The sequence below is a fragment of the Enhydra lutris genome, unplaced genomic scaffold, assembly GCF_002288905.1.
Source record: "Enhydra lutris kenyoni isolate GAN:26980312 unplaced genomic scaffold, ASM228890v2 scaffoldscaffold26, whole genome shotgun sequence".
Lineage (NCBI taxonomy): Eukaryota > Metazoa > Chordata > Mammalia > Carnivora > Mustelidae > Enhydra > Enhydra lutris.
The window spans coordinates 25,496,151-25,522,574 of record NW_019154110.1 but is presented as its reverse complement, the minus strand read 5'-3'; the positions used below and the strand labels follow the sequence as shown (position 1 = coordinate 25,522,574).

The 26,424-nt window shown below is 37.9% G+C and overlaps 1 protein-coding gene across 1 annotated transcript in view; it reads left to right on the top strand.

The window, feature by feature from the left end:
* The first annotated feature begins 262 nt into the window (after nt 1-262).
* Nucleotides 263-26,424, top strand: part of LOC111151556 (DNA topoisomerase II alpha) — a 30,629-nt gene continuing 4,467 nt past the window's right edge. Inside the window, exons 1-29 of the mRNA XM_022509623.1 lie at nt 263-383; nt 1,254-1,409; nt 1,630-1,720; nt 1,986-2,049; nt 3,482-3,627; nt 3,782-3,879; nt 4,085-4,297; nt 4,642-4,815; nt 5,007-5,108; nt 5,210-5,347; nt 8,321-8,459; nt 10,715-10,872; nt 11,155-11,280; nt 11,552-11,662; nt 11,801-11,906; nt 11,991-12,100; nt 12,350-12,442; nt 13,180-13,294; nt 13,397-13,518; nt 14,764-14,912; nt 17,037-17,268; nt 17,461-17,595; nt 17,707-17,907; nt 18,088-18,283; nt 19,973-20,064; nt 20,168-20,332; nt 20,461-20,544; nt 22,189-22,371; nt 22,691-22,781. Coding sequence (XP_022365331.1) covers nt 363-383; nt 1,254-1,409; nt 1,630-1,720; nt 1,986-2,049; nt 3,482-3,627; nt 3,782-3,879; nt 4,085-4,297; nt 4,642-4,815; nt 5,007-5,108; nt 5,210-5,347; nt 8,321-8,459; nt 10,715-10,872; nt 11,155-11,280; nt 11,552-11,662; nt 11,801-11,906; nt 11,991-12,100; nt 12,350-12,442; nt 13,180-13,294; nt 13,397-13,518; nt 14,764-14,912; nt 17,037-17,268; nt 17,461-17,595; nt 17,707-17,907; nt 18,088-18,283; nt 19,973-20,064; nt 20,168-20,332; nt 20,461-20,544; nt 22,189-22,371; nt 22,691-22,781 — 3,811 coding nt within the window. The 5' untranslated portion in view covers nt 263-362. The remainder of the gene's footprint in view (nt 384-1,253; nt 1,410-1,629; nt 1,721-1,985; nt 2,050-3,481; nt 3,628-3,781; nt 3,880-4,084; nt 4,298-4,641; nt 4,816-5,006; nt 5,109-5,209; nt 5,348-8,320; nt 8,460-10,714; nt 10,873-11,154; nt 11,281-11,551; nt 11,663-11,800; nt 11,907-11,990; nt 12,101-12,349; nt 12,443-13,179; nt 13,295-13,396; nt 13,519-14,763; nt 14,913-17,036; nt 17,269-17,460; nt 17,596-17,706; nt 17,908-18,087; nt 18,284-19,972; nt 20,065-20,167; nt 20,333-20,460; nt 20,545-22,188; nt 22,372-22,690; nt 22,782-26,424) is intronic.

Here is a 26,424-nt window from a genome sequence, read left to right as displayed (position 1 = left end):
CCTCATTGGCCAGGTTCCCTGTCTGTCTTTCCGCGACGACTCCGAGTGGTGCCTTTTGAAAAGTCTCTAGTCCCGCCTCCCTTGCCTAATTGGTTTGTTCAAACAGGCCCCCCGACAACTCAGGCGTTCATTGGTGAATATGAAAAAACAGCTACGATTGGTTCCTCGGGACGGAGCCGGTGAGAGAGAGTCAGAGATTGGCTTAGTTGGTTTGGGCGGGCTACAGGAAGGTTCAATTGGGACGGGAGGAGTTCTTCTAACCGACGAGCGTCTGTGGAGAAGCGGCTTGCTCCACGGTGGTCTCGAGGGTCCCGCCGGTTTAGTCGCTTGCAGGGTTCTCGAGCCCCTTCACGACCGTCACCATGGAGGTGTCACCATTGCAGGTACAGCTCGCGGAAGGGGCGGGTCGTGGAGCCTCAGCGCGGCCCCGCATCTCTCTGTCTGCCGGCGAAGGATTAGACTCTTGGGCTGTGGTCCGATCGCCGCCGTCTGGGAGCCGGTCTTCCGGGTCGTCCCGGGTCTCCGGGGCTCGGTGTGATCGTGAGGAGGATAGCCCCCCCCTTTATGGTGCTAGTAATGAAATATTATCGGCTACAGTGGCTTCTGGGGTGTTGGGTTCTGTTTTACTGTTTGTAGGGCCAGTACTCAACTGGCTTGTATTTTAATGGCCCGCGTGTGACTTTAAGCAGCACAGATACGTTCCTACCCTCCGGTGGAAAACGGGATTGAATGCCCCTGACCTTGGAAGGTGCAGAGCATGGCACGATGTTCCAAGTGAGGAGCCGGCAGGCCCGAGTTACTCAAAATATGTCCTTCCTGTGTTCAAAACATTATGGTGGCCAAAGAAAGGATTGACTCGATGAGCTCCCAAACTGCTGCTGACTAGAATCTGTTATGTGCCTGGGATATAGCAGGCACTCAGTAAATATTTGCGGAATGTCTGAAAGAAGTGTGTGTATTTTATTGATCACATTCAAAACATTCAAGGAAAATAGTTCCATGTTACATGCACTTGATGAGATAATACATGTTTATTCAAACTGACGCCTGGGAACTTGGCTGCTGTTAGCTTAAATTGCCATCTTTCAACAAAACGTTGTAAACTCCGCCAATACCTGGTAAAAGATTGTGATTGCACATCACTATGTGTGATGACACATAGGGCGTAAGTCATTACGGTGGGTGATTTGTTTATAGTTTTAATAAAAGCTCCGATTAAATACCCCTTTTCTACAATTTTCCAACATTGCTAGCCTGTGAATGAAAATATGCAAATCAGCAAAACAAAGAAAAATGAAGATGCTAAGAAAAGATTGTCTATTGAAAGAATCTATCAAAAGAAAACCCAACTGGAACATATTTTGCTCCGCCCAGACACCTACATTGGCTCTGTGGAATTAGTGACCCAGGTAAAACCAAGTAATTACATGCAGTTACGAAGTAGTTAAAATGTATGCTTTTCCAGGTTAATTTTCTATATAGTCCATGTACTCTGAATGTCACTGGAACAAGCCTAAGCTATCATATGTATATTGTAGTATTTAATCCAGAAGACTTTATAGTAACGATGATGACAAAACAGAATAAATATAAGGTAAAAGTAACTATATCTCCTTGCCTTATTTCTAGCACATGTGGGTTTACGATGAAGATATTGGCATTAACTATAGGGAAGTCACCTTTGTCCCTGGGTTGTACAAAATCTTTGATGAGATTCTAGGTAAGTAAACTCTTTCACATAAAGATCTACTAGTAAAATCCTTCATAAGAAGTATTATTTCTAGCAAACCCTCTATAACCAGAGCTCCTGTCGTTTCAAACAATAGTTGGCAAGGTGGAGCAGTTTACTGGTGTCTAGCAAGTTGAATTCTTTCCTAGAAACAGTACTGTGAATAAATGTTAATGCCTCGTTAATCTGACTTTTTTCTTTCTATATCTTAAGTTTTTTTAATTTAATTTCTTAAAAATGTGTATTTTTCTTTCAGTCAATGCTGCAGACAACAAACAAAGGGACCCAAAAATGTCTTGTATTAGAGTCACAATTGACCCGTAAGTCTCTTGAATGGTCTTTTGTTTGTTATAGTTCATTGTTACTGTTAGTTGCATTTACTTTGATTTATACTAATATTGGCCTTTTTAAGTAATGAAATTCTCCAAAAGCACAGAAAAGCAGAATGCTAAAATGAACAATCTATGATACCTACCACCTAGATCCAACAGTTATCAATGCTTTACCATAGTTACTCCATCTCTGTTTTTTGAGTCATTTCCAAATAAATTACAGACATTATAACACATCATCCCTAAATTTTTTGGTAAGCATCTCCAATAATTGTTCAGTCTAATAAGCATTCAGGAGTCTAGAGCTTTTACTTTTTCTCATGATGCTATTCAAATAGTAAACCAGCAGATGGTGATAGAAAATAATTGGATCTAACATTTCTGGTTATAAATGCTGGGTGTCCCTTTGCGGGTACGCAGGGCGCTTGTATCACCTTTTTATTAGCCTGATAGTTACGGCTAAACTATGTTTTAGTTTCTTTGGGAGAAGTGTGTTAATGATGTACTTGAACGCTCCTAAGAGCTTGATATCCTAGTCTAAAAACATGTTGAGCTAGTTTTAGTCTTTTTTTGTAGATAATACTAAGCACTACTTGGAATAAAATCCATAGTGTTTTGTCTGATTATAACTAAACTGTACTATCTTATGAGAATTAACTTAAAATAACTAAGAGAAATAAATCCAAATAAATTTTTAGCATTTTTTTGGCAAGCAGGGAAGTTTACAATTGGTAATGTTTTTCTCTTTCATATTTGTTTTGCAATGTGCCTTGCTGGGTGAGAAAGCTAAGGGAGCTAGGACAGTCCAGATAGATAATCCTCTGAAAAGTGGTATAATAGGGGCACCTGTGTGTCTGTCATTTAAGTGTCAGAATCTTGGTTTCAGCTCAGGTCATGATCTCAGGGTCCTGGGATTGAACCTCAAATAGGGCTCCGCCTTCCAAGGAGTCTACTTGAGGATTCTCTCTCCTTCTCCCTCTGCCCCTACCCATCCCACTCAAGCACACATGGTCACTTGCTTGCTCTCAAATAAATAAATCTTGAAAGAAAGCAAGCAAGCAAGCAAGCATAAATAATAGTTTCCAAATTTTTCCTTTCCATTGGGCATAAATCATTTCCCTTTGTTTATCCTGACATTTTAAATTTTCATATTTTTTCAGCATTATCAGTGTCTGCCCAGGTGTTGGAAAAGGATTACTTTTTTTTTTCCCTCTTGGCTTCTATTTGAGGATTGTCAGGAACTGAGCATGGTGGGAAAGGTAGTTGATGCTGAATTTCAGAAAATATGTATGAAAAAGAGTTAAAGAAATTAAACTTGTGAGTTTCTGTATTTTAAGGATAATTATATTTAAGTATAAAAAATATCAAACCCTAGTTTACCATCTGTTTTATAATAAAAGTTTCATTCTTCTTTTCTTAGGGAAAATAACTTAATTAGTATATGGAATAATGGGAAAGGTATTCCTGTTGTTGAACACAAAGTTGAGAAGATGTATGTCCCAGCTCTCATCTTTGGACAGCTCCTAACTTCTAGTAACTATGATGATGATGAAAAGAAAGTAACAGGTAGAGTATGGAGGAAAATAACATATTTGTTGCTAAAAAAAACACATCTTTTAAATGACTATGACATAAATGTTTAAAACACTGGAATAAATCTCTATAGTTGATTAGCATTGCCAGTGATAACAATTAAAGTATTTTAAATTTATTTGCTTAGGTGGTCGAAATGGCTATGGAGCCAAACTGTGTAACATATTCAGTACCAAATTTACTGTGGAAACAGCCAGTAGAGAATACAAGAAAATGTTCAAACAGGCAAGTAAATACGTATCTTTTGCCTCAGTTATAACTTGTACTTTAGCAATTTATAACAGTTTTCGTGATTGGTTTAACATAATTTATAGGCTATTAAATCATGGGAAATTATTCTTGAATATACATTAGGTTATTTTTTAGGACTTAGAAATTTGTGTTTAGTTCTAGTTTGTTGTGAATAAACTTGAATTTTTTACTTAAACAGACATGGATGAATAATATGGGGAGAGCTGGTGAGATGGAACTCAAGCCCTTTAATGGAGAAGATTATACATGTATTACCTTCCAGCCTGACTTGTCCAAGTTTAAAATGGAAAGCCTAGATAAAGATATTGTTGCACTGATGGTTAGAAGAGCATATGACATTGCTGGATCCACTAAAGATGTCAAAGTCTTTCTCAATGGAAATAAGCTGCCGGTAAGCATTTTCCGGGTGTCAAGGGCAATGAGGGAATTTATATGATCACTATCAGAGGCAAAATTGATTTTTTTTTCCTCCCATATATTTTTTAATCACCTCTCAGATACATTCCTGAAAAGAAAACAGTATGCCACATTTTTTTACTTAGCTCTTTTAAACTCACTAAAGGAAATGTCTTTCTCAAACAATCTCCTAAATGAATACTTTTGTGCCCTTTAATGACCATTCTCTTATGCCCATCAGTAAATGTCATTTCATTAGTTTTGAAAAATCCTCGTGGTCTATCATTGAATACTTTTTATAACTTTTTTCTAATACCGTAACTCTTAATTCCTGTACAGGTAAAAGGATTTCGTAGCTATGTAGATATGTATTTGAAGGATAAGGTAGATGAAACTGGCAATCCATTGAAAGTTATCCATGAACAAGTAAACCCCAGGTGGGAAGTATGTTTAACAATGAGTGAAAAAGGCTTTCAGCAAATTAGCTTCGTCAACAGCATTGCTACTTCCAAGGTAATTTTACTTTTGTATTAATCATAATTTATCTTTACATGAAAGTGTTATTGTTTTTAATAAATAAAATGAACTTGAATATTTGGCTGCTCTGGCATAAAGAAAACGAAATTAGATTTTTTAAAATATTTGGTCATTATTATAATTTTGAGGGGTCCTGAGCTTTACAGTTTGGTATTTTTCCCTATTAGGGTGGCAGACATGTTGATTATATAGCTGATCAGATTGTGACTAAACTTGTTGATGTCGTGAAGAAGAAGAACAAGGGTGGTGTTGCAGTAAAAGCGCATCAGGTATGGTATTTCAGCACAGTTTTCTTTTTCTAAAGTCAAGAAGAGAAAGGCTATAAATAAAGCATAAGGTTTTAGCAATGTAATATCAACTTTTCCTGCAGGTGAAAAATCACATGTGGATTTTTGTGAATGCCTTAATTGAGAACCCAACCTTTGACTCTCAGACAAAAGAAAACATGACTTTGCAAGTCAAGAGCTTTGGATCAACATGCCATTTAAGTGAAAAATTCATCAAAGCTGTGAGTACTGGGGCCCCTGGGTAGTTCAGTCCACTGGGAGTCTGCCTCCAGCTCAGGTCATGATCCCAGAGTCCTGGGATTGAGCCCCTCAGCAGGTGTCTGCTTCTCCCTCTCCCTCTATTCCTCCCCTGCTCATGCTTGCTTTCTCTTAAAAAAGGCTGTAAATAGGGGCGCCTGGGTGGCTCAGTGGGTTAAAGCCTCTGCCTTCGGCTCAGGTCATGATCCCAGGGTCCTGGGATCGAGCCCCACATCGGGCTCTCTGCTCTGCGGGGAGCCTGCTTCCCTTCCTCTCTCTCTGCCTACTTGTGATCTCTCTCTCTCTCTCTCTCTCTCTGTCAAATAAATAAACAAAATCTTTTTTTTTTTTTTTTAAATAAACAAAATCTTTAAAAAAAAAAAGGCTGTAAATATTTACAAGGACATAAGAAATAGAAACACCTTGCTTTATTGTCCATTGCCCTTCTCTGCTCTGCAAAAACCAAGATTCCTCCCACATGCCTTCTGCCTCTGAAAAGGAAATAGGAAATAGTTTTCACGTCACTGCTCTTACTACAGCCTTAATTACCATCCATATGCCTATATTTCCCCATTACATTATCACCATTGAGTTTGGATCACTTCTGAATTCAGCCCGTTTCACTGCTTTCCAAACATTGCCTAAAGTTGGTTCCCCGTCAACACTGAATTAGTTCTCTCCATTCTCACTGACCTCTACACGAGGACCTTCCCCACCCCACAAAAACAAAATCATTTCCTGTCTTAGTAAAAGGCCCCAACCAACCTAGGTTGCATAAACAAAGCTGGGAGCTTTCTCTTTACCCCTCTCCCCTCTGTAATCCAATCAGTAAGACTCATCTTTTGGATGCCGCAATAGCCTCTCATTGTTACCTCTTTTCTGTATTACTATAATGATTCTTTTTTTTTTTTCCAAGATTTTTATTTATTTATTTGACAGATCACAAGTAGGCAGAGAGGCAGGCAGAGAGAGAGAGGAGGAAGCAGGCTCCCTGCTTGAGCAGAGAGCCCAATGCAGGGCTCAATTTCAGGACCCTGAGATCATGACCTGAGCCTAAGGCAGAGGCTTTAACCCACCGAGCCACCCAGGCGCCCCTACCATAATGATTCTTAATGTTCATAACATTTCAGTCTTCTCTTTGCAATGCTATTAAGTAATCTTCTTGTCTTAAAGCACACATTTTTGTCTTCAATCTCTTTTTGAAGTCTTTTGGTAACTTCTACTCTTAGAAAAAAAAGTCCAGGGGTGTCTGACTAATTCATTTGGTGGAGTATGTGACTCTTGATCTCAGTGTTGTAAGTTTGAGCCCCATGTTGAGTATAGAGATTACTTAAAAATAAAATCTTTTTTTAACCCACTGAGCCACCCAGGCACCCCTCAAAAATAAAATCTTTTTTTAAAAAAATGAATCGGGGGGCGCCTGGGTGGCTCAGTGGGTTGGGCCACCGCCTTCGGCTCGGGTCATGATCTTAGAGTCCTGGGATCGAGCCCCACATCGGGTTCTCTGCTCAGCGGGGAGCCTGCTTCCTCCTCTCTCTCTGCCTGCCTCTCTGCCTGCTTGTGATCTCTCTGTCAAATAAATAAATAAAAATCTTTAAAAAAAAAAATGAATCGGGGTGCCTGGGTTGCTCAGTGGGTTAAAGCCTCTGCCTTCGGCTTGGAACATGATCCCAGGGTCCTGGGATCGAGCCCCGCATCAGGCTCTCTGCTCAGCAGGGAACCTGCTCCCCCCTCTCTCTGCCTACCTCCTCTGCCTGCCTCCTCTGCCTACTTGTACTTCTCTGTCTGTCAAATAAATAAATAAATAAAATCTTTTTTTCTTTTTTTCTTTTTTTTTTAAATGAATCAAGGGCACTGGGTGGCTCTGTTGGTTAAGTGTCTGACTTGTGATTTTTGGTTTAGGTCATGATCTCATGGATTGTGAGATGGAGCTGCACATTGGCTCTGTGCTTGGTTGGGAGTCTGCTTAGGGTTCTCTCCCCCTGCCCTTCCCCCGACTTGGACACACTCTTTCTCTCTCTCAAATAAATAAATAAATCTTTTTAAAAAAAATAAGTCTTTAAAATTTAAAAAAAAAATGTTTTGGGTGCTTGGGTGGCTCAATCAGTTAAGTGTCTGCCTTCAGCTCAGGTCATGATCACAGGGTCCTGGGATCTAGTCCCGAATTGGGCTCCTTGCTCAGCAGGGAGCCTGCTTCTCCTTCTGCCTCTGCTGTTTCCCCTGCTTGTGCTCTCACTCTGTCAAATAAATAAATAAGCTCTTTTTTAAAAAAAAATGTTTAAATTCAAATTCTTCCATGTGGCCTACAAGACCCTGCTATCTTCAACCTCATCTTAGTACCACTTTTTCCTATGTTGTCTAAGCTTTGATCCTACTGCCTTCAGATTACCCAGAAGCATTTGTACTCTTCCCCCTCCTTAGAGCTTTTCCATGTGGTAATCCTTCTGTCTGAAATGCTTCTCACTTAGTTAGCTACTTTAGATCTTCAATGTCATTTCCTCAGGAAAGCCTTTACTTTCTACCCTTTTCTCTAGATATATGTTATTAGATGTAGCATACTTTTATCCATAACACTCATCACACTTGCAATTTCTCGTTTTATTTTCATCTTCCTTATTTTTATCTTAAAGTCCATGAGGACAAGGACCATGACCAACTTGTTTTAACCACTAAATCTCCAACATGAATTTTAACCACTAAATCTCCAACATGGATCTCAGTGTGTAACACAACATAAATATGTAATTAGTAAATATTTACTGAATGAATGAACTCAAGGGAACCAGTTCCCTCAGTTAGGATAACCTAAGACAGGAAGACATGTCACCTTTGTCTGAAAAAAAAAAAAATTTTTTTTTACCTCTTTTCAAACTTTGAATTATTTTTATAGGAGCTCATCTGTATTCTAGATTTCTGACAGAATTCTTCTTCCCTAACATGAATCTTTTCATTTTCAGGCAACTGGCTGTGGTATAGTGGAAAGCATACTAAACTGGGTGAAGTTTAAGGCCCAAATCCAATTAAATAAGAAGTGTTCAGCTGTAAAACATAACAGAATCAAGGGAATTCCCAAACTCGATGATGCCAATGATGCAGGTACACATTTAATAATGCTTCTAAACTTTAAATCTTATTGTTCAATTACTTGTTTTATTCATTAATAGCATACCATGGATACTTTCCCCTCAACATGTAATATTCAACAGAATATTTTTACATGGTTAAAAAGCAACCAATTACTGTTTGGTAATCTAACATTTAGATCATTTCTAATTTAGATCTTTTCTAATTTTTGGCTGTTATAGTAATGTTGAGATGACTAAGAGTATAAAATAAGGGGGCACCTGGGTGGCTCAGTGGGTTAAACCCTCTGCCTTCGGCTCAGGTCATGATCCCAGGGTCTGGGATCTAGCCCCGCATCAGGCTCTCTGCTCAGCGGGGAGCCTGCTTCCCCCCTCTCTGTCTCTGCCTGCCTCTCTGCCTACTTGTGATCTCTGTCTATCAAATAAATAAATAATTTTTTTTTAAGAGTATAAAATAAGAATTTGTAGTGATCTGGGGTCCCTGGGTGACTCAGTTGGTTATACAACTGACTCATGATCTCGGCTCAGGTCTTGATCTTGGTCATAAGTTCAGACCCTGCATTAGGCTCCATGCTGGGTGTGGAGACTATTAAAAAAAAAAAAAAGAAGAAAAAAAAAAAAAAAAAAAGAAGAAGAAGAATATGTAGGGATCTGTAGTGATCTATTACCTAATGGGGGGGGGAATTTTTTTCTCAATCCTCTTAGTTCCTGTCTGGGTCGGAAAATTAAACTGACAAAGATAGGTTAATTGATGAAAAACATAGAAATTTATTTAATATAAATTTTACTTGACAGGAGCTTTCATAGGGAAATGAAGACCCAAAGAAGTGGTTAAACCTGAGCGTTTTTGTTAGGTTTGAGGAAGAGTGGAAAGTTATGATAAGGGCAAAGTATGAACTAAGTATAGTAAACTGGGGGAAACTCAATGAGGCCTGTTCATTCACATTCTTTTCAGTGTCACTCTGGGAGATAAGAATGTTCCCTTCCTCTGTGGTATATGGAGGACACTTCTCACATGAGGGTCTTGTGACCTACTTCAGGGTAGAAGGTTGGGGGATGAGGTCAGAGAGAACTTGCGTCTAGCATCTTCTCAAACTCCCTTAGCTTAAAATATTCAATATGCCAAGTGCCCGTTTTGAGGTGTTCTAAACCCCATTACTAACAAAATTTTTTTTAAGATTTTATTTATTTGATAGAGAGGAATCACAAGCAAGGGAGAAGGGTAGAGGGAGAAGCAGACTCTCACTGAACAGGGAGCCCAATGCAGGACTCGATCCCAGGACCCTGGGATAATGACCTGAACCAAAGGCAGACAGACGCTTAACGGACTGAGCCACCCAGGCACCCACTAACAAATATTTTTAACATAATATGATCAAAAGAATGTTCAACAACAGTATAAATGTCACAAGAAATTAACATAAAAGAGGCGCCTGTCTGGCTTAGTCATTGGAATACGTGACTCTTGGTCTTAGGGTTGTGAGGTTGTGAGTTCAGGCCCCATGTTGGGTGTGGAGATTACTTAAAAATGTTTTTGTTTTTTGTTTTTTTTTTTTTTTAATTTTATTTATGTAAATCATCTCTACACCTATTGTGGGGCTCAAACTCATAATCCCGAGATCAAGAGTCGTATACTCCTCCAGCTAAGCCAGCCAGGTGCCCCAATGTTAAATGTTTTTATTTTTTATTTATTCTTTTTTTTAAAGATTTTATTTATTTATTTAACAGAGGGAGGCAGCACAAGCAGGGGGAGTGGGAGAGGGAGAAGCATGCTTCTGGCTGAGCAGGGAGCCCAAAGCAGCGTTTGATCCCAGGACCTTAGGATCATGACCTGAGCCAAAGGGAGAGGCTTAACCAACTGTGCCACCCAGGTGCCCCAAAAATAAAGTCTTTAAAAAAAAATAGTCTAGGGGTGCCTGGGTGGCTCAGTGGGTTAAAGCCTCTGCCTTCGGCTCAGGTCATGATCCCAGGGTCCTGGGATCGAGCCCCGCATCGGGCTCTCTGCTCAGCGGGGAGCCTGCTTCCTCCTCTCTGCCTCCTTCTCTGCCTACTTGTGGTCTCTGTCTGTCAAATAAATAAATAAAATCTTTAAAAAAAAAATAGTCTTAAGAAACTAGGTTTGTTTTATGTTTTTTGTTTTTTTTACTATGAACATTAGTTCTAATATCTATTATGGTTTTATCACAAAACTATTGATAGCACATTTGAGTTAGTATTTTTGAGGTTGAACTAAATGTGCCAATATTAATTTGTGTATTTTTATTTTAGGGGGTCGAAACTCCAATGAATGTACACTCATCCTGACTGAGGGAGACTCAGCTAAAACTTTGGCTGTTTCAGGCCTTGGTGTGGTTGGGAGAGACAAATACGGGGTTTTCCCACTTAGAGGAAAAATACTCAATGTTCGAGAAGCTTCTCATAAACAGGTAGAACCATCTTTAGAATCTAAATATAGTTTTATAATGCAGGATTTCATACTTGTGTTTCATTACCTCACTGGGCATTTTGAAATATGTTTTAGTTTATTGTTATTATTTTAAGAAATTGGGTACATTATAGCATATCTTAACAGATCTTTCTGACTAAAATATAGGCTAATAATAACTGAAAATACTGGAGCTCAAGAAAACCCAAACAATATATACTGTCCTATTTCTTTTCAAATTTACAAACAAAACGTTACCTTTTTTGGTATATGTCCATTTCAGATCATGGAAAATGCTGAAATTAACAATATCATCAAGATTGTGGGTCTTCAATACAAGAAAAACTATGAAGATGAAGATTCATTGAAGACTCTTCGTTATGGAAAGATAATGATTATGACAGATCAGGTTAGATTTACTTTCAAATATTTTAGATTGTTATGCTAAACATGTCTTAATCGGTGCATTGCTTTCATGCTGTGGAAGGAAATTACTTAACCTGAAGCTTTATTCATCACATGTGTGTTGCATATACAGGTTAAGTGAGTGGATTTAAATAGCATTTTTCTTTTTTTTAATCCCCATAGAAAATTTTTAGAGAAATCACCAGTAGGTCAATCATAATTTTTTTTAGTTTTTAAATAATTCTTTTGTGTTTTGGCTTTCCAAATATTTCTAGGACCAAGATGGTTCCCATATCAAAGGCCTGCTGATTAATTTTATCCATCATAACTGGCCCTCTCTTCTACGGCATCGTTTTCTGGAAGAATTTATCACTCCCATTGTAAAGGTATATTAACTTTTAAATTACCATAATGGATATTTTAAGGCCCCTACTCAATGCTTTATATGCATATAATCCCAGTGATATATGGTAAACGGGGACTCAGCAGTGTGCAAAACTACAGCAACATGTTCTTTACCACAGGTGTCTAAAAACAAACAAGAAATGGCATTCTATAGTCTTCCTGAATTTGAAGAATGGAAGAGTTCTACTCCAAATCATAAAAAATGGAAAGTCAAGTACTACAAAGGTTTGTAAGGAAAAGTACTTCTCGTTTTGTTATATACCATTATACAAAATTATATGGAGTAACTTGATATTCTTGGTTGTGTAGGTTTGGGCACCAGCACATCAAAAGAAGCTAAAGAATACTTTGCAGATATGAAAAGACATCGTATTCAGTTTAAATATTCTGGTCCTGAAGATGATGCTGCCATCAGCCTGGTCAGTTTGAGTTCCATTTCATAGACATATTCTAGTTTTCTAAATCACTATTTTAGCTAGTCAATTGAAACATATAAGTTTTTATATAATAAGATGTTTTATAGAATATAGAATGTTTTTAATAAGCATATCATAGAGAAAGGGACCATTTGTTTTAGGAAACTCAGTTTATTGTTTGTTTAGTTTTTATACAAGAGATTTTGGGAGACTGTTCATACCGGTGACATCTTTTTTATCTCCAATGTGTAGGCCTTTAGCAAGAAACAGATAGATGATCGAAAAGAATGGTTAACCCATTTCATGGAGGATAGAAGGCAACGGAAGTTACTTGGCCTTCCTGAGGTAAAAATCTTATACATCTTGGCACCTGGGTGGCTCAGTCACTTAGGCATGTCTGACTCTTGATTTGGGCTCAGGTTGTGATCTCAGGGTCATGAAATCTGTGGGGCTCTGTGCTGGAAGTTTGGGATTCTCCCCACCCCCACTCACGTACACGCACAAGCTCTCTCTCTCTCTCTCTCAATCTAAAAGAAAACATTTTTATATATCCTACAATACAATGACTGATTGCTCCAGAAGAAAATTTAATAATATGTAACTATATATGAATGTGCTTATTTAGACTGCTGCATAAATGTATGGGAACTGAAAAATTTAAAAGGCAGTGCAGTTTTTCCAAATTGTGCAGCAATTAAATTTGCTTTATCTTTAAAACCTGTAAAATAGGGGCGCCTGGGTGGCTCAGTGGGTTAAGCCTCTGCCTTCGGCTCAGTTCATGATCTCAGGGTCCTGGGATCCTGCCCTGAATCAGGCTCTTTGCTCAGCAGGAAGCCTGTTTACCCCCTCCCCCTCTTCCTGCCTCTCTGAATACTTGTGATCTCTCTCTCTCTGTCAAATAAATAAATAAAATCTTTAAAAAAACCTGTAAAATACTTCTACATAAATCTGTGTCTTTGAGGGACTTAAGAATTATCATAGAATTGATATGCTGAAAGATTGATTTCTTTGGTGTTAAGCATTGTTAAGATGAATGATCTTTTTTAAATTAGATCATCTAATAACTCTCTTTGGTTCCTCAGGATTACTTGTATGGACAAACTACCACATATCTGACATACAATGACTTCATAAATAAGGAACTTATCCTGTTCTCAAATTCTGATAATGAGAGATCTATCCCATCTATGGTGGATGGTAAGTTCCACTATGTTAGCCTTTTTTTATCATACATAGAAATCAATGTCCATAAATGATTAAGTTGAGGATACTAATATTTGTACTTCTTCCACTTTGAAGGCTTGAAACCAGGTCAAAGAAAGGTTTTGTTTACCTGTTTCAAACGGAATGACAAGCGAGAGGTGAAGGTAGCCCAGTTAGCTGGGTCAGTGGCTGAGATGTCCTCTTATCATCATGGTGAGGTAAACACACAATCCATACAATCCATAATGTTTCTAGAAAGCATTATAGCAATAATACCTGCAAAATCATTTTCCAAACACTTAGTGAGAGTACTTGGTGACATGAATACTGGTTCATCCATAGTAGAGGACAATTTGGTGAAATCTGGTAAAATCTGTCAAACTATAAATATGCTTACCTTTGGCTTAACAAATCTATTTCTAAAAATAATATTCCGATAAGGAGACTCATAAGTCTATAAGGATCTATGTTCAAAGATATTTAGTGATGTTTAATATATCTTTGTGATGCTAAAATTTAGACATTAAAAATGTCCATCAACTGGAAAATTGTCATTGATTATGATACATCTATGCCTGGAATCAGTTATATAACTGAAGTAAATCTGTGTGTACTAACATTGAGAATATCCATAATCTATTGTCAGTGGGGAGAAAAAAAGAGCCAGAACAGTACTTAAAGCAAAATACCTAGAAGGGTTTGCTCTAAGTTATTAACTTTGGTTATTTCTGTCGATTAAAAAGGACAACTTCCCAATTTTTTGTATTTCTCAGTTGTTTGATTTTATACAATCATATATTCCTTTTTTTAATTTTGTGATTAAATTGTTTTTTTGTATTCATTGTATTTTAAAGAACTAGGTTGCCTATAGGTTTCTAGAACTTTAAATGTAATGATTGTCTTGTTTGTTGCTTTCAGTCAAAACATAGTGGGCATGCAGTAAATGTTCACACAGCAAACATTTGTCAGATACTTACCATGTACCAGGTATATAAAGAAATCAAATAAGCTCCTTACTTCAAGGTATAATCACAATTTAATCAGCCAACACACACAACTATCAAAGTGACTCAGCAGGGAACCTGCTTCTCCCTTTGCCTGATGCTCCCCCCTGCTTGTGCTCTCTCAGTGACAATAAATAAATAATCTAAAAAAAGAAATGAGCGAAGTGTTAGACACAAAAGAGGAAATATTTCATTCTGCTGAGGGTGAAGAGAAGAGCTATGCCTTCAAAGTTCAATAGGACTTGGTAGAAATTATTAGAAGGCAAGAGCCCTGAACTTGGAGCCAGAAGTCTTGAGTTTAGGTATATCTGCCATCTGCCATGTAATTATTTAGGAAGAGTCAATAAACATCTATATCTCATAAAACCTTACAGGATTATAGTGAGGCTTAGTCATAATAATGGATATATATTATTAGAAGCCTACAGCTTAGATTAACTAATCTTTTTCCACCCCCAGATGTCACTAATGATGACCATTATCAATTTGGCTCAGAATTTTGTGGGTAGCAATAATCTGAACCTCTTGCAGCCCATTGGTCAATTTGGTACTAGGCTGCATGGTGGCAAGGATTCTGCTAGTCCTCGATACATCTTCACAATGCTCAGGTGGGTATGCCTACAATTTCTGGTGAATTCATCAAAAACTAATGATGTACTATATGCTGGCTAACTGAATATAATAAAAATATATATATTGAACTTTTTAAAAAAATTTCTAGTGAATTGCCGTTTCCAATTTTGAACTAATGTGACATTTAGTTGACCAAAAATATAAAAATTCAACTAATCTGGGGTGTCTGGGTGGTTCAGTCAGTTAAGCGTCTGCCTTCGGCTCAGGTCATGATCCCAGAGTCCTGGGATCGAGCCCTACATTGGGCTCTCTGCTCAGCAGGAAGCCTGCTTCTCCCACTCCTACTCCCCCTGCTTGTATTCCCTCTCCCACTCTCCGTCTCTCTCTTTGTCAAATAAATAAATAAAATCTTTTTTTTTTTTAAATTCAACTAATCAGAAAATGTACTTTTGATGTAGATGTTTACAGTATTAATTTTTTAAAAACTAGCTCCTTAAATTTAATTATGCTACTCCTTACAATAAACAGAAAGTAAATTCTATTTCAGTTTGATAGCTGTGCCTTTGAATTTCTGAAAAATATTGTTTCCTTTCCAAACTACATGTTTTTACTTCAATTTCTTGTATTTTCTTCATTTTCATTATACAGAGCAGTGGTTCTCAACCAGGGTAGATTTTGCACCACCACCCCATCTCCCAGGAGACATAGTAATGTCTGGAGACATTTTTGATTGTCATGACTAGGGGAGCTGTGCAACGTCTAGTGGGCAAGTAGCCAGAGCTACTGCTAAACACCCTACAATGCATAGGATAGCTCCCATAACAAAGAATTATCTGGCCCAAAATACCAGTAATGCCCCGGTTGAGAAGCCCTGCTGTAGACTTGGGGTCAGAGTAAAGAAGAGCTTAATTCTTCCTAAATACCGCAATTGAAATTTTACTCTATGGAAAGTACGTTATGAATTGTCAATTTTCTGCTGTCATCTTATTCAAACTTTCAGCAGCATTAGCTAGTTAATCACTTCATCCTCCTTGAAACTCTTCTTTATTTGGCCTTTGGCCTCCAAGATACAAAACTGTTGGCTTTCTTCCTTATTTATCATTTTTCCTGGGTCCCTCTCATCTTTCCAGACTCTAACTACTAGCCTGCCCCAAAGCTCCTTCATTTGTCTCTTTCCACTAGCTATATTCACTTCCCATCCATGGATGATAACCCATCCACCTAGTTTCTTTTTTTTTTTTTTTTAAGATTTTTATTTATTTATTTGACAGACAGATCACAAGTAGACAAAGAGGCAGGCAGAGAGGGTGGGGGGAAGCAGGCTCCCTGTTGAGCAGAGAGCCTAATGTGGGGCTTGATCCCAGGACCCTGAGATCATGACCTGAGCCGAAAGCAAAGGCTTAACCCACTGAACCACCCAGGCACGTCCCATCCATCTAGTTTCAACAGCTCCAACCCTGAATATCTTATAGCTGACTACCCTCTCAATATTTACTAAGGCACCCCATTTATCTAAAGTACTGTAATATGCCATCCTGCTTTCTTACGGCAGCCAACTAATATTTTTAAATGGATCATTCTGGTTCAGAACCTTCCAACTTTTTCATTTAGAGTAAAATTTAAAGGACCTACATGATCTATGTGCCCACTCCCCATATCTTTTGACTCCATCTCATACTGTCTCTGGTCCAAAAACATCTGACCTCTGCCTGTATTCAAACATGCCAGTCACACTCTCTCCTGAAGGCCTTTTACTTACTGGTCCCTCTGCTTACAATTCTTTCTCCAGATAACCACATGGTGGTTCATCCTCTCAGTTTCTTCAGTCTAATGTCATCCTTTCAGAAAGTGTTACCATTCCTTAGCACCTCCAATCATTCAATCACCTCTATTTTTTCTTTCTCCTTAGCATTTACCCCACCACCTGACAAAATGTATGTGCATTGTCTATCTCCATGTATGTGAGCTCCTTAGAGATTTTATGTCTACAGTAACTGGCACATACAAAGGGCACAGAAAATACTGTTAAATGATTACAGCCAGCAAGTAAAGCCAAAGTAATTTTCATGCATAGATATGAGCTAACACATGTCCTTTTCACAAGTTAAGTACAAAGTCAGTGTTTTTGTAAAATAACATTCTTTGATTATTTATTTTAGCCCTTTGGCTCGGTTGTTATTTCCACCAAAAGATGATCACACACTGAAATTTTTATATGATGACAATCAACGTGTTGAACCTGAGTGGTACATTCCTATTATACCCATGGTGCTGATAAACGGTGCTGAAGGGATTGGTACTGGGTGGTCCTGCAAAATCCCCAACTTTGATATTCGTGAAGTTGTAAACAATATCAGGCGTTTGATGGATGGAGAAGAACCTTTGCCAATGGTAACTATTCTGTGTATATCGGGATCCTTCATTTTCCTCTGGCTTCAATTCAGTAGACTATATAGTCAGAGGACACATACAAAATTTATTTCATACTTTAATGTTCATCAGATTTATTGTTTAATGCTGTTGGGATTTCTATTTTTAATGTCACATTTTGAAAACCTATTCTTCTTTAAAATACCAATTTAGCTTCCAAGTTACAAGAACTTCAAGGGTACTATCGAAGAACTGGCTCCAAATCAGTACGTGATCAGTGGTGAAGTGGCTATTCTTAATTCCACGACCATTGAAATCTCAGAGCTTCCGATCAGAACATGGACCCAGGTAAGTTACTGTGGATTTCTTCTTTGATTTTTGTGATCAGGGAAACACTTTGTACTACTTGATGAATACTCCTAAGCCTGTATTAAAAAAAAGGATTATCTCTTTCTTTAGACATATAAAGAACAGGTTCTAGAACCCATGTTGAATGGAACTGAGAAGACTCCACCTCTCATAACAGACTATAGGGAATACCATACAGACACTACGGTGAAGTTTGTTGTGAAAATGACTGAAGAGAAACTGGCAGAGGCAGAGAGAGTGGGACTACACAAAGTTTTCAAACTCCAAACTAGTCTCACATGCAACTCTATGGTATGTCTTATTTTATGAGAGGTGCCCATGTTTCAATTTATATTAAAGTTTAATATCAGTTTTAAAAGGAAATCCTGGAATATTTTTATGTTTTTGAAGAATAAAGTCTTTTCTCTAAAACCATTAAAGTTTAGCCAATTCATCTGTTCTTGGCTTTATAATCTTGTTTTTCTTTTCTAGGTGCTTTTTGACCATGTAGGATGTTTAAAGAAATATGACACAGTGTTGGATATTCTAAGAGACTTCTTTGAACTCAGGCTTAAATATTACGGATTAAGAAAAGAATGGCTTCTAGGAATGCTTGGTGCTGAATCTGCTAAACTGAACAATCAGGCTCGCTTTATCTTAGAGAAAATAGATGGCAAAATAATCATTGGTATGTTTTTAGATTAATAACTGTACTAAAACTACAATTATGCCAAACTTTACACATTTCTTTTAAATACCTAGTCATTTACAGTTTGGAAAAGATAGCTTTCCTTAGATTGAACATCTTAAAAAATCAAAACTTAGTTGACATGTAGATAGAGAATAGAGAGATAATAAGGTACCTGTGTAAACTGATCAAGAGAAGAATTGTTAAGTCTGAGAGGGGAGAAAAAGGCCAGAAGGAAGATTATAAATGGTTTATATTACAACTAAATTGTGTACTGGAAGACTAAAAGAGTCATGTCTTGGGTTTATTTATTTATTTATTTAAAGATTTTATTTATTCATTTGACAGAGAGAGAGATCACAAGCAGGCAGGGAGGCAGGCAGAGAGAAAGGAGGAAGCAGGCCCTCCGCAGAGCAGAGAGCGCGATGTGGGGCTCGATCCCAGGACCCCGGGATCATGACCCGAGCCGAAGGCAGAGGCCTTAACCCACTGAGCCACCCAGGCACCCCTATTTATTTATTTATTTTATTTATTTTTTTTTTAAGATTTTATTTATTTATTAGAGAGAGAGAGGGAGAGCATGAGCACAGGCAGACAGAGTGGTAGGCAGAGGCAGAGGGAGAAGCAAGCTCCCCGCTGAGCAAGGAGCCCGATGTGGGACTCGATCCCAGGAGGCTGGGATCATGACCTGAGCCGAAGGCAGCCATTTAACCAACTGAGCCACCCAGGCGTCCCTTATTTATTTTTAAAGACATTCTAGAAGCAACTAAGTCAGGGTTTAAGTTAACAGGAAGGAAACAGTTTTGATAAAAGGAGGTTTTAAAAAAAAAAACTCAACCCTGGCCAGGGCTAACTAGGAAAGCTAGGCAACTAACTTATGGGTCATAGTAGCAAGTCCCAAAACATGGCAACATGAATTCCTGGTGATCACAGAATAATTTTCTGATCATACACAAAAATGTTTAACTTGATAGATAACATGTTCAAATTCATGAATATTTTTTAACAACGCTAGCATAAGCACCCCTTAATTTCTTAGAATTATTGCTTAAGGCAAAGTTAAAATGAATGATAATGGACATGATTCAAAGAAAACAGAAAGTAAGATTTGTGTCTAGTTTACCAGAATTTAGGGAATAATGGGACTATGCAGTCTTCTTGAGTATAAAAATGTACGGGGCCTAGACATGTAATCTGTATCAAATTAATTGATAAAAAATGGTGCTCAGAAATTCATTCCAAAATACCTTGTAGCTAGTAACTCAATATCCCTCAAAGTGTAATAAATTGACTGCAGTAGTCACTGGAAGAAAGGTACTCTAGAAAAAGGGAATGGGTGTAACACGGTTGGGTTGGTGGCACAAATTATTGCCCAATCACTGTTAAAATTTTGAAAAGGGAGCATAATTGAGGTAGAGACTTATCAGAAATACAGTTTTGATTGTCTCCTGTTCATTTAAGAATTATAATTAGGTCAACAATTTCATAATGTGATCTGACTGTCCCACTTATGGTAATTTACATTTGTCAGTGGTTTAGGAAAAAGACTTCTCTGTAAACCAGGATGTATAGATTTATGCAAGACAAAGTTTAATTTTTAGTTTTAGTCTTTTGAATTAATATGGTAAAACCTATTCCTTTCCTAAAATATTCCTCAAAACCATTATCTCTGTTTACATTTTTTAATAGAAAATAAGCCTAAGAAAGAATTAATTAAAGTTCTGATTCAGAGGGGATACGATTCAGATCCCGTGAAGGCTTGGAAAGAGGCACAGCAAAAGGTAAATTCTCGGTTAGCATGTTCTATATTATCGAAGACTATGTATAATCTAATGTCTCTGTTTCAAATTTCCTGTTAAAGCTACATTTTAATTTCTCCTCTAGGTACCAGATGAAGAAGAGAATGAAGAGAGTGACAATGAAAATGAAGCTGAAAAGAGTGACTCTGTAAGAGATTCTGGACCAACCTTCAACTACCTTCTTGATATGCCTCTTTGGTATCTCACTAAGGAGAAGAAGGATGAACTGTGCAAGCTGAGAAATGAAAAAGTGAGTTGTTGGTGGAGGGTAACATTGCTCAGTTGTTAAAGTGCTGAAAGTAAAAACTGTGCCTCATGAAAATTATGTGCTATTTATGCCCATAAATTAACTCTTAATTTTCTGACTATCTTATGAAGGAGCAAGAGCTAGAAACATTAAAGAGAAAGGGTCCATCAGATTTGTGGAGAGAAGACTTGGCTGTTTTTATTGAAGAGCTGGAGGTATGTAGTTTATAACTGCTAATGTTAGAGTTTTTATTAGTGAAATAGTACATTCTAACAATATACCTCTTTGTCAAGAAATTTCACAATTAGGGGTGCGTGGGTAGTTCAGTTAGTTAAACGTCTGCCTTAAGCTCAGGTTGTGACCCCAGGGTCCTGGGATCGACCCCCGTCTCTCAAATAAATAAATAAAATCTCTTTAAAAAGACCTTTTGGGGGGGCACCTCGGTGGCTCAGTGGGTTAAAGCCTCTGCCTTCCGCTTGCGTCATGATCCCAGGGTCCTGGGATCAAGCCCCATATCGGGCACTCTGCTTAGCAGGCAGCCTGCTTCCCCTGCTCTCTGCCTGCCTCTCTGCCTACTTGTGACCTCTCTCTGTCAGATAAATAAATAAAAAATCTTAAAAAAAAAAAAAAAAGACTTTTTGGGGCACCTGGGCAGCTCAGTGGGTTAAAGCCTCTGCCTTCGGCTCAAGTCATGATCCCAGGGTTCTGGGATCAAGCCCCACATCACGCTCTGTGCTCAGCAGGGAGCCTGCTTCCCCCCGCCCTTCTCTCTGTCTGCCCTTCTGCCTACTTGTGATCTCTGTCTGTCAAATAAATTAATTAAATAAAAATAAATAAATAAAAAATAAAATTTTTTTTAAAAGACATTTCACAATTAGCAATAGAAAGAATAAGGCATAAGAAAACATTCCAAGATAACACATAAAAGAACAGATTGTTAGAATAAAGTAAATGATGGCCAGAAGCATACTACTAGAACTTTTTGGACAAAAAGAGAAAAGGGTAGGAGTTGATTTCTGACTTACTGGGAATAGTATAGAATAAGAATATTTACTTAAATATGGAAAAAGACCAACCCAGTCTCCCAACTCAATCTAAAAGGACAAAGATGTTTACCTTCAGGGCTAGCTCATCAGTTTCAAAAGATACTTTGTTACCTAAATCTCACTAATGTGCTTTGTTTTCTAACATTATTTTAAGATAAAAAAAAAAAGCATTTCATAAATAAAGCTAAAATGCTTTACATGCAGTTTTATATTATTACACTTTAGTATGGATGTACAAGTGGAATCTTAACATATAATGTATTATTTGCCGCAGGAGTACAGGTCTATGAACCGTTATGCTTACACACTTCACAGCGCTCACCATTTCACATACCCTCCCCAATGCCATCCTTTCACTTCTTAATTTGAGTTTACAAATATCTATATATATATCTATGCATTTTATCCCTAACACAGTTTCCCCTTTTTATCTTCAGAAATCTTAAATGGTAGAATCAAGAGTAGAACCCAGTCTTCTGTGTCCACACTTATCAAAGTGGGCCTTAATTATATATATCTTCAATGGCAATGGCATACTTTGTTGTGGCACAGCTATTCACAGATTTAAGATGTGGGGTGCCTGTCTAGCTCAGTCAGAAGAGCATGTAACTCTTGATCTCAGGGTCGTGAGTTCAAAGCCCACACTGGGTATAGAGATTACATATATACATAAATTAAAGAAAAAAATTTATCTTAAAATGTAACAAATTGAAATCAGTTTAACCGGCCTTTTATTCTATTCCTATAAAGTAACCTAGATTTTATAGTGTCTTTGTTGACTTATAAACTTGCTTTCTTTTATCCCTTTTGTAGGCTGTTGAAACAAAGGAAAAACAAGAAGAACAAATAGGACTTCCTGGGAAAGGGGGGAAAGCAAAGGGGAAAAAAACACAAATGGCTGAAGTTTTGCCTTCTCCATGTGGGAAAAGAGTCATCCCCCGAGTGACCGTAGAGATGAAAGCAGAGGCAGAAAAGAAAATTAAAAAGAAAATTAAGGTACTACTCTTGAAAAGTTATACATAAATACTTAAAACTTATTTTGGCTTAAAATTAAACAATGATATAAAACTTCTAATCCCATAGTTTGTAGTTAATCCTGTATCTAATCATAACTTTGCTTTCCTATGTGTCTGGTTTTTTTTAAATGTTTAAGTATCTTGAAAAAGTCATACCCATACCTTTATTCAGAGCTCTTAGCCAAAATTTAAAGAAAAAAATCACTCTTCGACCAGATAAATATTTGTATATTTGACCTTACATTATTCCAAATTATAAGTTACCAGAACTCGACTATCTTTGTCTTACTCTTTTTTAGAATGAAAACACTGAAGGGAATCCTCCAGAAGACAGTATCGAACCAGAAGGTCTGAAACAAAGGTTGGAGAAAAAACAGAAAAGAGAACCAGGTATGAAAAAATTTTTAAGTAAAATGGTATAGAGTTGAGATTAAATTGTGTCTGTTACCAAGTACATTCTACATAGATGTTTAGTAAGTCCTTACTGAGTAACATGGTAGAAGGCTATATCTAAAGTTTACTTGAACCTCCCTAATACTGTCCTTAGATATGATTTATTTTAAAAGATTTTTTTTATTTATTTGACAGGCAGATCACAAGTAGGCAGAGAGGCAGGCAGAGAGAGACAGGAGGAGGCAGGCTCCCTGCTGAGCAGAGAGCCGGATGCAGGACTCTATCCCAGGACCCCAAGATCATGACCCGAGCCAAAGGCAGAAGCTTTAACCACTGAGCCACCCAGGTGCCCTGGATATGATTTATTTTAGAAGAGATCATTTTGAGGGGCACCTGGGTGGCTCAGTGGGTTAAGCCTCTGCCTTTGGCTCAGGTCGTGATCCCAGCATCCTGGGATCGAGCCCCATATTGGGGTTCCTGCTCGGAGGGAAGCCTGCTTCCTTTCTCCCACTCCCCCTGCTTGTATTCCCTCTCTCGCTGTGTCTTTCTCTGTCAAATAAATAAATAAAGTCTTTAAAAAAAAAAAAAGAGAGAGAGATCATTTTGAAATAGTTTGTTAATTTGGCAATTTGAGTTTCTTAGTTGGGATCTAAAGAAAACACAGTTTATTAAATTCCACTTTTCTAGCCAAGTATAAGACCCTAATTTATATTAATATATAAAGCTTCTTGAGAACAGTGAGCACATCTTAGTCACGTTTGTATTATCCCTAAAGTTGAACAAAATCCTAGAATATAAGTAGCACTCAGTAAATTAAATAGAATTAAGAATTCTACTAACCATTTGATTATATCTTTACCGAGTATCTACTTTTTTTAATAAGATACTAACATACCAAGTTCATCCACTTAAAGTATACCATTCAGGGGCATCTGGACAGCTCAGTCAATTAAGTATTTGCCTTTGGGTCCAGGTTATGATCCTATGGTCCTGGGATCAAGTCCCATGTCAGGTTCCCTGCTTAGTGGGGAGCCTGCTTCTCCCTCTATTTGCAGCTCCCCCTGCTTGTTCTCTCTCTCTGTCAGATAAATAAAATCTTTTTAAAACAAATAAAGTGTGCCATTCCATCATTTTAGTATACTCAACCCACGAAAAACAAACACTCTACCTGTTTAATGGTCACTCCCCATTTCCTACCAGCTTCCCTTCCTCCTAGACAACCATTAATCTACTTTCTGTCTCTAGATTTACTTTTCTGGACATTTCATAGGAATGAAATCATGTAATAGCTGGTCTTTTTTCCCCTGGTATTTTTCACTTAGCATAATGTCTTAAAGGGTCACCTATGTAATGACGTGTATCAATACTTCGCTTTTTTTTTTTTTTTTTAGATTTTATTTATTTATTTATTTGACAGATCACAAGTAGGCAGAGGCAGGCAGAGAGAGAGAGAGAGAGGGAAGCAGGCTCCCCGCTGAGCAGAGAGCCCAGCGTGGGGTTTGATCCCAGGACCCCGGGATCACGACCTGAGCCGAAAGCAGAGGCTTCAACCCACTGAGCCACCCAGGCGCCCCTACTTCACTCTTTTTTATCACCAAATAGTTTTTCATAGTATGGATATACCACTTTTTATTTATTTCTTCATTAGTTGATAGGTATTTGGCTTTTTCCATTTTTTGGCTATTGTGAACACTGCTAGGAATATTTATATACAAGTTTTTATATGGACTTAATGTTTTTATTTCTTTTGGGCAGATACCTAGGAATGGAATTGTTCTGGGTCATATGATTTTTTGTATGTTTATCTTTTTGAGGAACTGCCACACTGTTTTTCAGAGCAGCTGCCCCATTTTACATTCCCTCCAGCAATGTATGAGGGTTCATATTCTCCATATCCTCAGCAGCACAGTTAATCCCTTGTCATTTTTTTTTTTTTGTTCTAGCCATACTAGTGGATAGGAAGTGGTATCTCATGGTTTTAGTTTGCATTTCCCTATTGGCTAATGATGCTGAGTATCTTCTTATGTGCTTATTGGCTATTCATATTTCTTTGGGAAAATATCTATTTAGACCCTCTGCCCATGTTTTTAATTGAGTTATTTATCTTTTGTTGTTGAGTTAGTTGTAAGATTTCTTTATGTATTCTAATTTTTTTTAAGATTTTTATTTTAATTAGAGAGAAGGCACAGGTGTGTAAGTCAGGGAGGAACAGAGGGAAAAGGAAAGAGAGAATCTGAAGCAAACTCCACCCTGAGCACAGAGACCCACAAAGGGCTCAATCTCATCTCATGACTCTGAGATCATGACCTGAGCCAAAATCAAGAGTTGAAGACTTAACCAACTGAGCCACCCAGGCGCCCCTCTTTTTTCTTTCTTTCTTTTTTTTTTTTTTTTAAATTTTACTTATTTATTTGACAGAGAGACACAGAGAGAGAGGAAACACAAGCAGGGGGAGCGGGAGAGGGAAAAGCAGGCTTCCTGCTGAGCAGAGAACCTGACACGGGCCTAGATCCCAGGACCCTGGGAATCATGACCTGAGCCAAAGGCAGTCACTTAACGACTGAGCCACCCAGGTGCCCTCTCTTTCTTTTCTTGATAGTGTCCTTTGAACCACAAGTTTTTAATTATGATGGAGTCTAATTTATCTTTTTTTCCCCTTTTGTTGCTTATGCTTTTGGTATCATGTCTAATCTTTTTCTGAATCCAAGGTCATGAAGATTTACCCCTATGTTTTCTTCTTCTTCTTCTTCTTTTTTTTTTTTTTTTTATCATGAAAAAACTGCATTTAGATTTAGCCAGCTGGACTCAGTTTAGATGATCCCAATCTTGTTGGCAACATCCAAAGCATCATAGTCAGGGGCCAGCCGAACGTATGCCTTCTTCTCTCCATCAGGCCTGATTAAGGTGTTGACCTTGGCTACATCAATGTCATAGAGCTTCTTCACAGCCTGTTTGATCTGGTGCTTGTTGGCCTTGACATCCACAATGAACACAAGAGTGTTGTTGTCTTCTATTTTCTAAATGGCTGACTCAGTAGTAAGGGGGAACTTGATGATGGCATAGTGATCAAGCTTGTTTCTCCTGGGGGCGCTCTTTCAAGGGTATTTGGGCAGACTTCGGAGATGCAGTCTTGGGTCGTGGGAACGTAGGTGATGTGCGGATCTTCTTTTTTCTGTGACTGTGGACGCCTTTCAGCACCGCTTTCTTGGCCTTCAAAGCCTTTGCTTTGGCTTCGGCTTTGGGAGGGGTAGGGGCTTCCTTCTTAGCTTTCGGCGCCATCTTCGTAAAAGGCCCTATATTTTCTTCTAAGAGTTTTAGTTTTAGCTCTTATAGATCTGTGATACATTTTGAATTAATTTTTGGATATGACATAAGGAAGTAGTCCAACTTCATTCTTTTGTATGTGGATATCCTGTTGTCCCAGCATCATACTGAAAACCTTCTTTCCTATTACATTGTCTTCACCCTTGTCAAAAAATCAGTTGCCCATAAATTTTAGAGTTTATGGATTCTCAATTCTATTCCATCGATTGATCTATATGTCTAACCTTGAGTATCTACTTTTAATACATATTATGTGCTCAGTTCTGTGGGGCATACAAAGATGAATAAAACTAATGGAAACATCTTAGTATTAAAC